Genomic DNA, 15,981 nt, shown 5'->3' with positions numbered 1-15,981 from the left:
TGTCCATGGGATTTTCCAGGCAAGAGTACTGGAGTGGGGTGCCATTGCCTTCTCCGGATTGTGCATTGGTAATTGCTTATTTTGCAAGGAAATAACATTTTTAAGTGTCGAGATTCGTTTTAGGCTTTATATACATTTCAATTTAACTTCCACAAAAGCCATATAATATAGGAATTATTAACCCCACTTTGCCCAGAGAAAACTGAGGCTCAGAGAGACTGATGTCACACAGAAAGGAAGTGGCAGAGCAGGGCTTGAAAGACCCTGGTCTTTCTAGTGCTAATCATCATTATCATCTCACTACCACATAGCCTATGATAAAATGTAATAAATATAATTTGGTATGGTTTCCCATTCTGCATAAGTTAGAAATACACTAGTATAAACAAAACATTTAAAAGAAGTTCCTGGAAGATTTAACACATCATTTTCTGTTGTTGCTGAAAGTAACAGAAAAAATAAACTTTCAACAACTAAATCCTGTAACAATTTAGAGTTTAAGATATAACCATTCTGGGGGAATTGCCTGGTGGTCTAATGGTTATGACTCCGTGCCTCCACTGCCGGGGGCAAAGGTTTGCTCCCTGGTCAGGGAACTACGATCCACATGGCATGGTCCATCCCCCCACAAAAAAGACACAATCATTCTGTGCATTCAGATTTACCAACCAGACACTTTATAGAAATCACAGTTACCTACTACCAGGTCTACTAGTATATAGAGAATTTTTAAGAAAATCTTTAAGATCTTGACTCTTAAAAAAAACAAACATAGCAACCTGCTCTTTTAAGTTAGTTATTTTTATCAATCCCACTAAAAAACTACAACTTTATGATCTCACATAATGCAAAATCCTAATTGAACAAAATATGCAAAGGCTAATAAAGCAAATCTATTAGTCTACCTTAGAATTTTGAAAACTCTGTTATCTTTTATAATAAAGACAGATGCCATAAAAAGTCTATTCCAGCAAAGAAAAAGAATTCTACATAAACTGAAAACTGGAGGACATTTAAAATACTGAAACCTTTTTAGGTTTAACCTAAAACCTTTAACCTAAACCTTTAACCTTTACCTTACCAAAGCAAATGAAAAACCAAATATAATTTAAAAAAATTAAAATCACAAGTTGTAACATTACCTTTTAAGAACCAATAGACCACTTACTTTGAAAGAATGCCAAGTTCCTTACTGACTTGTACTCTATTCTTCTTCTTTTTTAGCTTTTCTGCACTTATTGTGGTTTTGCTGAGATACTGGAGAATAGCAGGTACATGAGGTAGAGTTAATCGTCCTCCTGTTGTGATAGACTCTGAAATATAGATAAATGTACTGATTTTAATTAACTACACTCTTAAAAGATAACTATACAATATCTTCTCAATGCCAGAAAAGGCAGGCACTCAATTACCATGAAAATTTCATACATTTCAACCTCCAAGATTAACTAAATTTCTTCTTAGTTAAAACATCTATACTATTGTTCAGTCACTAACTCATGTCTGACCCTTTGCATGTGGCATGCCAGGCTTCCTTTATCATTATCTAAATTGAAAATCCGATATGAGACCCTTGAAGTTTTATTTAAACCACTTTCAGTAGCACTAAAAGACTGTTAGGATAATATGGTAAGAAGAATTCAGAGACATGACAGTGGAAATCATTCGATAATGTCCTAGAGGACAGTTGAGCTTTCTGGAGAGTAAATACTCTGAATTTCTAACTACTGCAAAGAAGATTCAGTTTATGTAAACTGAATTATTAAGTATTTAATTAATCTAGGTATTAATTCCTAGAGAAGAGAAACTCTCTTAATAGCTTAGATTATCTGAAGAATCAGATTCTATTGACTTTTTCACTCTGAGGGTACAAATGATACCTCAAAAGTAGAAGAACCCTTTGCTCTGTACAGCTTACGTACCATCTGCACTTTCTGTGTATACACATCCTGTCACCGGCAAGCTCAAAACTGCTTCTGAGGGTTCAAAATCTGGAAGGCTAAGAAGGTCGTCGGCTATTTCCATCACAAGACTAGCTGTAGCTTCAGAGAGGTTTTTTGCTGAGAGAATCGCAAAAACATTGGTCAGGATATCACATTCTGGGTGCCCAGGTTTCTGTTTAGCCAGGAAACAGAAATATCTGCAAGAGGAAACATTGAAACAGTCACCTTCTTTCTCAATATGTTTATTTCTAAAAACATGTTCCTTATGGATTTTCAGTTTAATGAAGATATATGTGTATGTGTGCAGATGAATGCTAGCTAATGAGCTCAGAAGGGAAATTACTTTAAAATTTAATGGATTATAATTCTAGGCACCATACATTGTATTATCTTGACACTTTATGTGTATTTCTCATATTATCTTGGCACTTTATGTGTATTTCTCTTTTTATGTATATGTTAATCTTCGTAACATCTCTGTTATGGTGGTATGCTTATCTCTACATTATAGATGCAAAAACAGAATTGTCCAAAGCCACTAAGCTAATAAGGGGTAAAACTGAGCTCTGAACTGCTAGTTCTAAGAGAAATGTACTAAAGATAGGCTATTTTTCAATTATAAGCCTTCTAGAATGTGAATGTTTACGCTGCTCCTGCTAAGTCACTTCAGTCGTGTCCGACTCTGTGCGACCCCATAGATGGCAGCCCATCAGGCTCCCTAGTCCCTGGAATTCTCCAGGTAAGAACACTGGAGTGGGTTGCCATTTCCTTCTCCAATGCATAAAAGTGAAAAGTGAAAGTGAAGCCGCTCAGTCGTGTCCAACTCCTAGCGACCCCATGGACTGCAGCCCACCAGGCTCCTCCGTCCGTGGGATTTTCCAGGCAAGAGTACTGGAGTGGGATGCCATCGCCTTCTCCGGTGAATGTTTATACACTCACATAAAAACCAATGCACTACAACATGAAAATCAGGAATACAGACCACAGGTCAAATAAACACTTGCTGATCTAGGATATGCAACACTCAGACTAGGATCATTTGTGAAAGGAAAGGTGATGAACCCATCCCCAATAATGAAAGCCTCAAACAATGCCCCGGAGAGCGGGGAACACAAAAGCTTTCTAGCTACACATAAACCAGCAACTGTTTTACAGTGAGAGATGCGATCCTAACAATTAGTAGGAAGGTCAAACTGAAAAAATTCAAATAGTTTGGCTTTACCAGTTCATTATCACCGGAAAAAGAGCTCAAGCATTTGAACATGTTTAGTCCTGACAAACTCAAAGAAAAGTCCTAAGAGGTTATGTTCATACAAGTTTGTCCAGTAGATACTGGGGACAGTGTGGGCAGGCACCAAACAAGACAGTTTACATATTATCATCTCTACTGTCAACGAGAGGGAAACTGTAGAAGAGAATGAAATGGCATCCAGTGATGTGGCTCTATCCTTGATGAGGACCTAATTCACATAAAAACGGAATCACTATTGTAAAGTCTTTTTTGGTGAAAGTTCTTCATACCTTATTTGTGTAACAATGATACAACTATAAAACGTTTTTCAAGTATGCCTATGAAGTGCGGCTTATAAACGTCCAATAAAAAAACAAGATATGAAATTGCTTTATCCAACTGGGAATTAAAAGAGCCCTTCTGACAGTAAAGACAAAATAGGCTTTCCTGAGGAAGACAATGTCAAGGTGTTCAGTTTGTTTTTGAAGACTATTTAATGACATGGGGTTCATGACAAAATATACATGAAAAATCAAAATCAAAAGATAGCTATATGGTATGACCCCAATTTTGTAAACTGATGCCAAGGTTTTAACTTCACTGAATCAATGACAAAACACATTTTCCTTTATTCTATCTTTTATTCTTCAAACTGGATAGGACAAACTTAAGTCTGCTGCCATCACCCTTCAGTAAACACATTTAATTTTTGTAACATAGCATCTCTGAACCATCAGTCAATGAAGGTTCTGTTAATGGCTCATAATGTCCATAAAGGGATACTGATTTGTGACCATGAGTGCTGCGTGCAAATTTAGATGGCGTTTTATAAAGAATAGAAGAAAATGACCTAGAAAATCCAGGAAACCTATGAAATTTTTTAAGTGGGAACTGAGAAAAAGACTAGAATGCCAATTACAAATCAGCTTTTACTGATTTTCTGTTTCATTTTATACTTATACATAGATACACTTGTAAAAGCATTTTTCCTGGATCATACTACACCTATGATTTGGCAAATTGCACTTTTCTTTAAACTATGGATTTTGAGATTCAATGACTTTATTCTCTTTAACTGCACTAAACATAGTTCACTATGTGTAAAGAGCATAAATGACACTATTAGTTCCCTTTATTAGTTTTGACTAGATTAGTCTAAAACACTGACGTTTTTAAAGGTACAAAAAAAAAATTTTACCTTGCATTTCTGCACCAGATACTAATTAGTTTCAGTAGAGGAGTAGGAGAATACTGACTTTCAGATCCAAGCCTGCTGATCTAGATACAAAATAAAAACAATACAAGATAAGAACATATACACACTTGAAGGAAAAAATCAAACAACTGAAAAGCAGAACAAGAACAGAAGCCACACGAGGACATAAGAGCCAAGAGATAGAGATTAATATTTAAAGGATAAACTGAACAGTGAGCAACTGTGCCTAAGATCAAGTCTCTGCTACAGTCTTAGCTATAACTACACCAGTTATCATCACCAAGTGGGGACAACCAGAGAAATCAAACAAGGAAACATGCAACAACAATCCCGGTGTATTTTTTCTCACGCTTGTCAAAATCCAGAGGCATATCATGTGAGGTGCTACAAAAGTTACATGGCATTTGCTTAAGAGACACAGTCATATTCAAATTAGCCTTAAGTATAAATGCTACTATACCACAGAAACTAGCTCTTGAGCTTTTGGTGGTAGTGGAAGCAAAGAAAAGTGTTCTAAACTTCCAGAAACAAAGAAAGGCTTGACATGACAGAAAAGACCAGGATAAGCATTCGTGCCTGGGTGTAGACTGTGCGAGTGAAGTAGTAATAAAGGAAAAAGCAGACGATATCTGGGCAGAATGTGGGAATCAAGGTTTACCTGGGGCCAAACTACACCATGAAATACTGCATCAATTTCTTCTGTTCTGAATGGATAGGACTCCCAATCCAAAAAGATATCAGTTACCATTTTGATTCCAAGACGTCTTAAATTTTTCAGTGGGTTAATAAACCTTAGCTGTATCTGTAAAATAAAGATCTTCTATTATAAGAAAATATTGTCTTTAGCTTTGATTCCTCAGGGAGGCACTTCTGCTCAGACAGCTAAGAATCAAGTTGGAAATCCTGCTAAGTCTGTTGACTCTGGTTCTGAATCACATGGAAACATCAGTAAGTCATATTGCTTTTCTCACTGAACAAGAAGGGAATACAGACTTCAAAAAAAAAAAAAAAAAAGGCGGTGAGATGTGTTCTATTATCAATGTCCAGCAAAATCACACTAAGTGTTCTCAAGGCAAAACAAAATCTCAGTGGGAACATCGGTTTTGTGTTCCACATTGTTTCACTTTTTTATTTAAGCAATTGTCTCGAGTAAAATTCTGATTTCTTTTCACAAATATAACACTCTGCCATTATAATGCTTCAGATTAGGAAAAATAAAATCTAAATGTTCATTTCAAATGAAAGCCACTTTTCTATTTTTTAAATTTGTAGTTTTATTTTTACTTTTTTTTTTTTTTAAAGACTATGAGTTTTTGGTTATTCTTGTTAAAATTAGTCCACAGGACTCAAGAATTTATAGTTTCTTCAAACAGTGAAATACTTTGTGCAGTAAAGGAGAATGAAGTGACTGAATTAAGGCCTGCAAAGATCTCAAAATACACAGCTCAAAGGAAAATACAATTTGGAGAAAAATAAGATTTGTCTGTCTAGAGGCATAGAAGCTAGAGTCAGTAGATGTTTAAATTAACAGCAAATTTCTTTTATTAACAGGTATTGCTACTTCCACTGGCATCTCCTTTCCTACAAGTTATAAAATATAAATAATGCAGCCAATTTTTTAGGCTCAGAGTAGAAAAATACACTCAACCTATACTAATGAGTCCAATGGTATGCTAGCCATAGTCCTGACCTCAACTTATAATCTTCCTAAACATTTATTAAACTACAACAGAGATGAAAAATACCTAAGATATTTGACTTAGGACAAGAATTACTATAAATTAGAGAAAGGTTAAACTTTAGGGAGAATTTCCACTGGATCTTAAAAGATGAAGAGATTTAGGTCAGGCAGAGAGAAAAAAAGGCCTCAGAGAGATTTCTCCCAAGTACAGAATGTTGTAAAACCAAACAAATGGGAGAAGATTCAAAACCTAATTGTTTTTCCACTTGATTAACATATTGTGAGCTCTGGATATATAAGTGGCAACTTATTTTCTACACTTGACTTTAATGAGTGACGTTTAAAGCACACTAAAATGTATGAAGTCAGCACAAGTGCTGTAACACAATGAACATCAAGTCTTGTGGCAATGATAACATGGAGCAAACTCTCAAGTTACTTGTCAAAAGAATCTGATAATCTGATGAATGGAGGTATCTGAATATGAAACTGAACATTTTAAATTCAAGAGAGTATGAAGATGCCATTGATTTGCTATGTAAATCTAAGGAATCACGATGGCTGACATACCCATCAAGTTTCTGCCATTCACTTTTAACTATTACACAAGTTACAAAGAGAGGAAATGCCAGACAAGCACAAGACAGTGACACTTTTACAAGTCATTCTGTTCTGCCTCAGTTCCACTGACAGTATTTCCATTATTCTCTGGATCACATCTGGCGAAAGATAAAAACTATTACTGATATTTGAAGAAGCATGGTATCACGATCCCCTGGAGCAGTAAGAAACCAACCTTGGCAAACATGACACCAAATCAGAGGCCCCACTTTCCCCCACCTCCATCAGCCCCGCAAGGCCCCCGTCAAGTAGAATCTGCATGTTCTATTCTCTTTTGTAACTACAGGGCCAACTGCCCAGTCTTCTCAGTAATTGTTGAGAAATTAAACTGGAGAAAAATCCTAAGAATGAGCAATTGCAGACTTTAATTCCTAGAGGAATACTCCATATGACGGAGTTTATGGACATTTACAAGTTACTTCCTTGCTTAAATATACCAATACAAAAAAACACAAAAAACTAAAACCAAATCAAAACAACCTTCAAGACACCATTTCAGTGCCAGTCAATGCCCTGAAGGATCTGAAAGCTACAAAAAAGTCAATGTTTGACTTCACTCAAATACACAAGGGCAGAATTTTAACTCACTTGAGCATATTACTGTGTGATAATTCATTACAGGAACTCAAGGAATTCCCTGGATTTGTTCAAGAATTAACAAGAAAGAAGAAAAGAAGGCTCTTGTCAGGAAGGCTAGCACCTCACTGTCTAATGAACTGTGAAACTGTATAAATGAGCCTTTGAATTACTGATTGTTGACTCAGGAGTAAGGCTGCATTACTGAGTAACATCTTCTAAGTTAACCAGAAAGTCAAAGGACTTTCATGATTTAACATGTCCACATATAGGAAGTCACTGTCACTCACTATAAGACAAAAACTAAAATTCTGTTTCTTCTTGGGATATGTCAATACTGTTCTGCCCCAGGACTTTGTGCTACTAGTCATTTTCTCTGCCTGAAATGTTCTTCCAGTGGCTGGGTAGGTATAAGCTCAAATATCAGCTCTTGAGAGGTGACCCTGAACACCCTACTAAAAGCAGCACACATCTACCTCTAGTTATTTTAAATTCTTTACATCTTCATGTCTTTCCCTAACACGTTAATGCTTTCCTTTCCTTTTGTGAATGTATGGCACATATTTCTTAATGTCCTTGTCTAATTCTATCACCTGTATCATTTCTGGGTCTGATTCTATCCATTGTTCCAAAAGGTTTTGAGCTTTATTCTGGGATGCAGTTGATTCACTCAGAAAAGTTTGGTCTTTTTAGGCTCTGTTAGATGGAGCCACAGTAGCTTTTATGCCTGGGCTAATCTGGCTCCACTACAGAGACAATCCCCTTCCTAGGACACTCCTTGATGCCACATCTCATGAGGTTTCTGCTCTGGCTGTCGGGAACATGAGCTGCTTCCAGCCCTGTGTTAGCTGCAGGGCTGCTCTGCCTGCTCTCTTCAGGTGGTTTTACTGTTTCCAGACATGATAAAATAACAGGGACCAGATTTAGCCTCCCCTCTCAAGACACTGAAGAATATATGAAACAATGATTTTTTGGACACTGGACAGCAGGCAACAGAGGACATCCCTGAGAGAGGAGAAACAGTTGAGATGAGTCCTACACATTCCCTGACTTCCTGCCTGCAGACTTTGACCTTGGTATGGGAAGGAGAATGAGGGGACAATGGTGCAGCTCAGGGAGGCCAAGGTGGCTAGAAGTCACGAACAGAGGACTGGAGAGAAAACAGGGACACAGAGAATGACTTACAGATGTCTGCAGAGTCACCTCCTGAGTTTATTTTCCTCTTAGAACTTACCAACTGATGTTCTTCTATCATTTGGCTATTTATCTATAACCTCCCCAAGATACTGAGTCCTTACTATTTCATTTTCCATCTACAACAATGTCTGGCAGATAGCAGGTGTGAAGTAAGTATTTACTGAATAATTAAACAGACAGGAACTTTTGTTTGATCCTTCGCCCCAGTGCTTAGTACAGTATCTGACACACAGTAGGGGCTCAATGAATAAGGCAGCATAAAATTCTGGCTGTATCTAAGAGGCAGTTCACCAGGCACATCAATAAAACAAATGAGTTTTAGCCAAATTAAAACTGCCTATTTGTCATTAACAACAACAGCAGAATGTGAGTTAAGAATCAACAGCAGAAACCTGAATGTGGATTTTCACTTCAGGTCCTATCTCCTTCAAGAAGCCTTCAGTCCATAAAAACATTTTAAGTTCCCCTAAACTCCACAGAGTAAACTTATGTTCACACACCTATTTCAACAGAACATAAATATATCATCTTCAAAATCATTCAGAAAACATTTCCTAAGCACCATCTCATGAAGCCTCCTGGCAGTTAGCTAGTTGGCTTGTCATGCCCAATCTTGCTACTTACCTTCACTTAAAACACTGCATTTAGAGTAGGTAAGCATTTATTTTTACAAGAGCTCTGGGCAACTCTATCTCAACAAGGACAATGCCAACAGTGTTGTCTTCATTCTCCAAATACTCTGAATAAATGAGAGTTAGAAGACGTGTTTCATACTTTCAGGCTTCTGAAATTAAAAATCTAAGAAACATCAGTTTAACTATACCAGACTTTGGTCTCTGAGACATAGACAGAACTAAATGCCTCCCTACCGTTTCACCTCCTTTTAAAATAGACACTTGATACAATCTGCATTTTCTAGCTATTCGTATTTATAACAGTGAAGATTCCCATTAATAGGAAAGGTCATTTTAAAGAGACACCTTACATAAGAAAGATTTAACTTAGAATGATGTTAGCTATGGGCTCCAACCAATTTTCCAAGTAAAACACCGACCTGTATTAGCCCAAGAAGAAAGTGATAAAAGTCGCTCAGTCATGTTCGACTCTTTGTGACCCTGTGGACTGTAGCCTGCCAGGCTCCTCTGTCCGTGGAATTCTCCAGGCAAGAACACTGGAGTGGGTAGCCGTTCCCTTCTCCAGGGGCTCTTCCCGACCCAGGAATCGAGCCAGGATCTCCTGGATTGCAGACAGATTTCTTTACCAGCTGACCTACCAGGGAAGTCCTATTTGCCCAAGAAGAAAGCTAAGTTTGAAATGAATCTCGCTCACCTTTTCTCGTTGGTCAAGGATGTGTGATACAGTTGCAGTCATGCAGAGCAGTAGCTGCAGAATCTTTGGTAAATATGCGCTGATCAGGTGACTAATGTTCTTCAAGACTATCTCAAGGCTATTTAATATGCCGTGCTGACGACCCAAAGGAAGAACTTTAGACAAATCTAAATCTTCTACTGCTTGAATGACAGCGGTATGGCATTCTCCTGGTGAAACACAGAGGAGCAGAGATAGCATGTGAAGTGAAATATTAGCTCGTTCCTATTTACAATTATAGCTTCCTTTCAATTTCTCCCAATAATACAGCACTTTCTATTGTTATAATTTACAGATGATAATATATTTTCCTTATTTTTCTCCTTTTGATTCTTACCAAACATTAAATGAGCTAGATATAGTAGGTTTTACTATTATCACTTTATAGATGAGGAAACTGAGGAATAAGAGAGAGTAAGAAACCTGTGAAAGAACTAAGTCTCTAAGCCCAATTCTTCCCCTATTTATACAATTCCGCGAAACCTGAGGAATTCCATTTTATTAATATTCTATCTATCAACTTTCCACATGTTTCCCTCTGAGCTTTCATGGACTATGCTAATTTTAGCAATTTCAAAGAAAATACCTTGCTATGTGATAAACTCTTTTAAAGCTGAGAATCAAATGTTTTATTTCTCTTGCAGTCGCTTGCGAATAAATAAAACAATAGTCCTTTATAAATGGGTGCCAAACTGATTTCATAATTTACTTAAAAGACTTGAATTGTTATTGTTTGAGCTTTACTTCAGACCAACTGGTATGAGATCATGAGCTTGCTGATTCATATACCTAAGTGGTTTATCCATAAGGGTATCATTTATAGCTACCCTCTTACAACAGAGGCCACTGCACTGAACAAAAACTTTTGTATTCGTTAACAGCCAACTTTCTTCACAGGGCAATATTATACTGAATGAAAACTTTTTAAAAAGCTATACCTATCATTAAAAAAAACAAAAAGCAACACATGACCCTACAAATAAATCTATGTTTGCCTAAAGCAAAGCAATTATAAAACTGGAACACAGGTATTGTAGTCAGGAAGATCTGGATTTGAATCCCAGCTTCATCTGGGTTCAAATCCCAGGGCAAAGTACTTACCTCTCTAAGCCTGTTTCCTACCTGTAAAATGGCAACAAATAAATACTGAACCCTACTGTGGCTGTTTTAAGGGTCAACTGAGTTGTAGGTAAAGGAGCCTGTCATTAATTCTGGCACGAAGCAGATGAACCTCACATACTGGAGAACATATGACAGAACATCACACTGTATACAGTTACTAATCCACTTTGTTTAGACTGTGAGGTTAAGAGCAGAGGTTATAAATGCTCAGTTTTCTATTTTCAACAGTGTCCAGGGCACAGGAGGTATCTGACAAATTACTATTTAGTAGGTGAATGACTCAGTGAAACAATACATGCCAGGACAATTAAGATTTATTTTGCAGCACACTTTAAGTTTCTAAGGAAAAACCTATTCATCGTATATGGAGAAGTACCACTTTTCAAGGGCTTCCCTGGTGGCTTGGGTTGGTAAAGAATATGCTTGCAATGTGGGAGACCTGGGTTTGATCCCTGGGTTGGGAAGATCCTCTGGAGAAGGAAATGGCAACCCACTCCAGTATCTGTGCTTGGAGAATTCCCAGGGAGAGAGGAGTCTGGCAGGCTACAGTCGGTGGGGTCACAAAGAGTCGGACACGACTGAGCGACTAAGCGCTTGGCACATGCTCTACAACTTGGCGCCACTTTTCAAATGGCCAAAATGTACAAGAGAAGCAGAAAACACACATTTTCTAATCAGGGGCTTATTAGCACAAGGCTGATGATAATCCCAAGATCATTTGTGAGGTCTACCTAATTCAATCAAAATTTATATGAATTGCATGTCAGCAAAAAGACCACCACTGAGACTGGGAGGAGCAACCAACCCCCTGAGAAAGACGCCCAAGAGTGTGGGGGAACAGCCTGAGACAGCAGAGGTCTGAGCAGAGAATATGCATTCACAGCGCGGCAGGCAGTTGATACCTACCGTTCCTGAAGTGCTTCACAGGCTCAAATAGCAGGTCTAAGAATATCTCGATCTCTTCTGGCTGCGTCCCAGCCAGGAACCTCAGGACGATGGACATGCGGGTACCAGAAGCAGATTTCCCCTGAGTTTTACTTCCAGTCTTATTCTTCATTCGACCATACAAAATTCTAAAATGTCCAAAGAAGGTTATTTGTTTGCACATTAACCCTAAAACATTATTTTCTTGCACATTAATCCTAAAACACAGTTGTTTTGTTTTCCTAGAAGGCTGGAATAGCAGCTCAACATATTTAAATGAATGTATTCTAAAACAGGGAAGAATGAAATAAAAATCAAATTTTTAACATGGAGATTTTAAAATAACAACAACAAACAAGGCAAAGGGAAGCAGGAAGAAGAAAATGATAAAGACAATGACTGGAAGCTGGTTCTTTGGAGGAGGGAAAAAAAGAAATAAAACAGGCAGGCCAAAGATAAGTCTCAACAAGGAATAATGAAAACAGGAATATATAGATTAAAACGAAGTAAAATAAGAGAGTACAACTATAAATAAAACAAGGAAGCTGGAAAGATTTCAATTAAATGGGTAATCTTCTGGAAAAAACCGACATCTATAAACAGTCAAAAGGAACCAAACAAAACCTGAAGAGATCAGTAATCATGAGTAAACTTGGAGTCAACACAGTTTTACAGATGAATTGTTGAAACTTTCAAGGAGAAACAATCCCCATGATATAGTTCGAGAGCAGGGAGAAAGAAGGAAATAGTCCTTTTTCAGGCATGGATCTAGAGATTATCATACTAAAGTGAAGTTAAGTCAAAGACAAATATGGTATCAATTATATGTGGAATCTAAAAAATAATACAAATGAATCTATATACAAAAACTGACTCACAGGCATAGAAAACAAACTATGATTACCAAAGGGGAAAGAGATGGGGAAAGGGATAAACTAGAACTATGGGATGAACAGATACAAACTATGCATAAAATAGACAAGCAATAAGGATCTACTGTATAGCACAGGGAACAACTATATTCAATATCTCATAATAACCTAAAATGTAAAATAATCTGAAAAATATATACAAATAATAATCACTTTGCTGTACACTTGAAAGTAACACAATATTGTAAATACTTCAATAATAATAAATGCATAATGGGGAGGGCGGGGGAAGTCCACAACATTTCTGAAAACAGTACCCAGCGCTGCATTAAAACAGTATTAAAGCTGAATAAGGATTATTCCAAGAATGCAAGAAAGAATCACTAGTAAAATCTATTAATACAGATGAATGGCTTGTAGAAAAAAGTTAATACGATCATTTAAATACATGTCAATAGGCATTCTAATAAAATTCAACATCCATTTAGTAAAAAAACTAAACATAGCAATAAAAGCTACCTTCTTAGCATGATAGAACTACTGACTTAACATTCAAAATTTAGACAATGGTTTTCAAACTTTTTGATATTAGGATCCCTTTTTACTCTTAAAAATTACTTAAGAGCTTTTGTATATGTGACTTTTATCTATTATTATTTGTTGTAGTACAAGCTAAAACAAGTTAGCATAACTAACATTTTTAATAAAAACTGTATTTTCCAAACCTGCCCCTCTCCAAATTAGAGAGACCAGAGGCCTTGTTGTACATTTTTTTCCTCTCCAAATTTCTTTATTGCCTGGCTTATTAGAAGATAAATAAATCCTCGTATCAGCTTCTACATTCAATCTGTTGCAATATACTGTGGTTGAAAAAAATCCAGCCTTACACAGATACGCAACTGGAGAAGGGGAATATATTTTGTAAACTTTCAGATAATTCTTCTCAGATAATTGCGAATATTCTACTTGGATTCTGCACCAAAGCTCAAGAAGAGGCAGTTTCTTAAAGGCTAGTTGCAAGGTGGAATCTAAAACCATTATCAGTGAATTTTGTAAACTCTGTTACATTAAAATCCATCTGTCTACTTTGCACTTTGAACAGATCTTTACCCATGAATGATTCTGTAATATGCATCAGTTACTTGGAAAATCTGAAAAAAAATTCCATGGAAACTAGTGAGCTGAAGAAGTGTTTTATGCAGACCTCTTAATTCATACAGAATAATAAAAAGACAAGTACTCAAGGCTCAAGGCTCAATAAGGGCAGTGAGTGAAATCAGCTTTTAATTTTTTTTTTTAAACTCTAGGTCTGTGGCAATGAAGAATGACTAGCACAGTTTGGAGCCACTGTCCTGATTCATGCTAAGCACCTGGAGTTTTACACCTCACTGCTTTTGCCTGGTCAGCACAAATAGCAGCACAATGAGGAAAGGGAATGTCTTTATGAAGAAAGTTTTAACGTCGTGGATGTCCTAAAAGCATCTCTGGGAAAGCCCCCACCAAGAAGGAGCAGACCACACTTTAAGACAAGCACAACTGTTCTAGAAACATTACTGTTAAATACAGTAGCAAGACAAGGATAACTACAACTACCACCACTCCAATTAACTCATGTAGGCTCTGTAGGGAATACACAGATCAAACGACACAACAGTGAAGGGGGTATTTATATCAGAAAAGAGAAGACAAACTTCATCTGACCACTACTGACTAAGAGGCATGGAGTCTGTCTTCTGGTAGAGAAAATGGATAATAAGAGGCCATGTTGGATGATTAAGTACTGTGAAGAAAGACTGTGGTGTGGGCTCTGAGAGGGGTGGTAAATGAAAGAGATGTTAGAGAAGCAGGTCTAGGCTAGGTCATACCATGCCCTTAAAGGAGTAGTAAGCACTCCATTTGTTGTTCTCAGTAAAATGGGACCTCAAAAGGTTTTTAAACAGGGACTAACAAGCTGACTGATGATTATTATTTACAATTATTTTTGACCCAGAAAAATCCAATGAAAACTATAAAAACTATAATAAAGTTTTATACATGGTTAGTTTTTATATCTCATAATTAGTTACCTATCAAACAAATACATTATTTTTACTATTTCTCAATGGTTTAAACCTTAGAGAAATACTGGATTTAATTTTAATAACACAATTAAAAAAACAATGTCAAGATTTTTCCTCATATTAGGGACGAAATATTTAAAATAAGTCTCTATAACAATTTGACTTTCCCCAAAGAACCAATTATAAAAATAAATAAAATTCAAGATGAAATATTCCATTATAATTGCTGAAAGAATCATAATACTATATTCACAACTGTTTTTGTGACCAACCCTTAAAATATCAGTTTTGAAAGAGTATATATTACCTCATCAGAATAGGAAACAGTTCTGCTCGGTGGGCTGCTTTCACCACTGTATTATCTTCAGAAATGCTAAAATGCACTATCTCTTCCTTAAAGTTTCTGTCTTCAAGCAATCTTTGTAGGTTTTCCCTTTACAAATAGAATTTAGCATAAATCATCACTTAATCAAAAATACTTTTTAAAAATATAATAGAGTAATAAATATATACATAAAAGAAACAGGCATTAAGAATATTTTACATTGTGGCTGACATCCATAAAAGAAAGTCTTCACACAAATACCTTCCAAAATGGCAACTTTTAAATTTTAAAACGTAAGAGGGATCATAAGTGAAAGTAAAAGTGGCTCAGTTGTGTCCGACTCTTTGTGACCCCATGGATTATATGGTCCCTGGAATTCTCCAGGCCAGAATACTGGAGTGGGTAGCCTTTCCCTTCTCCAGGGGATCTTCCCACCCAGGGATCAAACCCAGGTCTCCCGCGTTGCACGCGGGTTCTTTACCAGCCGAGCTACAAAGGAAGCCCAAGAGGGATCATAAGGGGTTAGTCAATAATTCAGCCGTTTAAAAAAACATAATATGAAAGCTTTCTTCAGTTCTTGGAGTGTAATTACGATGATTCCTTAAGTAATCATCAAGATTTTAATGCCATTATATAAGCAAGAAGAAATGACATAACCTCAACACATATTTTTCAATTAATACTCTCTCTCCTACCTTATTATCTATGAAGAAGCACTCTTAACAAACAAATATACTTCTAGTTTTTATTGCTTACCTGAAAATAGCATTATGATTACCTTAGAAAAGAGAGTAATTTCCTGGGGCCTTTAAAAAATTATAAGAGGCTCTCTGGTAAAAAGAGTA

General features: G+C 36.6%; 1 protein-coding gene across 2 annotated transcripts in view; it reads right to left on the bottom strand.

The window, feature by feature from the left end:
- Positions 1–15,981, bottom strand: part of UTP20 (UTP20 small subunit processome component) — an 86,270-nt gene that overhangs the window by 35,320 nt on the left and 34,969 nt on the right. Inside the window, exons 25-31 of one of the 2 annotated variants that reach the window (XM_086400962.1) lie at positions 15,119–15,244; positions 11,862–12,028; positions 9,795–10,003; positions 5,049–5,192; positions 4,373–4,452; positions 1,923–2,140; positions 1,169–1,313 (exon numbers count right to left, since the gene is read on the bottom strand). In XM_086400962.1, coding sequence (XP_086257088.1) covers positions 1,169–1,313; positions 1,923–2,140; positions 4,373–4,452; positions 5,049–5,192; positions 9,795–10,003; positions 11,862–12,028; positions 15,119–15,244 — 1,089 coding nt within the window. Of the gene's footprint in view, positions 1–1,168; positions 1,314–1,922; positions 2,141–4,372; positions 4,453–5,048; positions 5,193–9,089; positions 9,205–9,794; positions 10,004–11,861; positions 12,029–15,118; positions 15,245–15,981 lie in introns of those variants that run through there. The other variant, XM_086400963.1, reaches the window with a different exon arrangement.

The sequence above is a fragment of the Bos grunniens genome, chromosome 5 (genome assembly GCF_055505025.1).
Source record: "Bos grunniens cultivar Pamir isolate PY7600 chromosome 5, Bosgru_T2T1.0, whole genome shotgun sequence".
NCBI lineage: Eukaryota > Metazoa > Chordata > Mammalia > Artiodactyla > Bovidae > Bos > Bos grunniens.
This window is presented reverse-complemented; position numbering and strand designations above follow the sequence as displayed.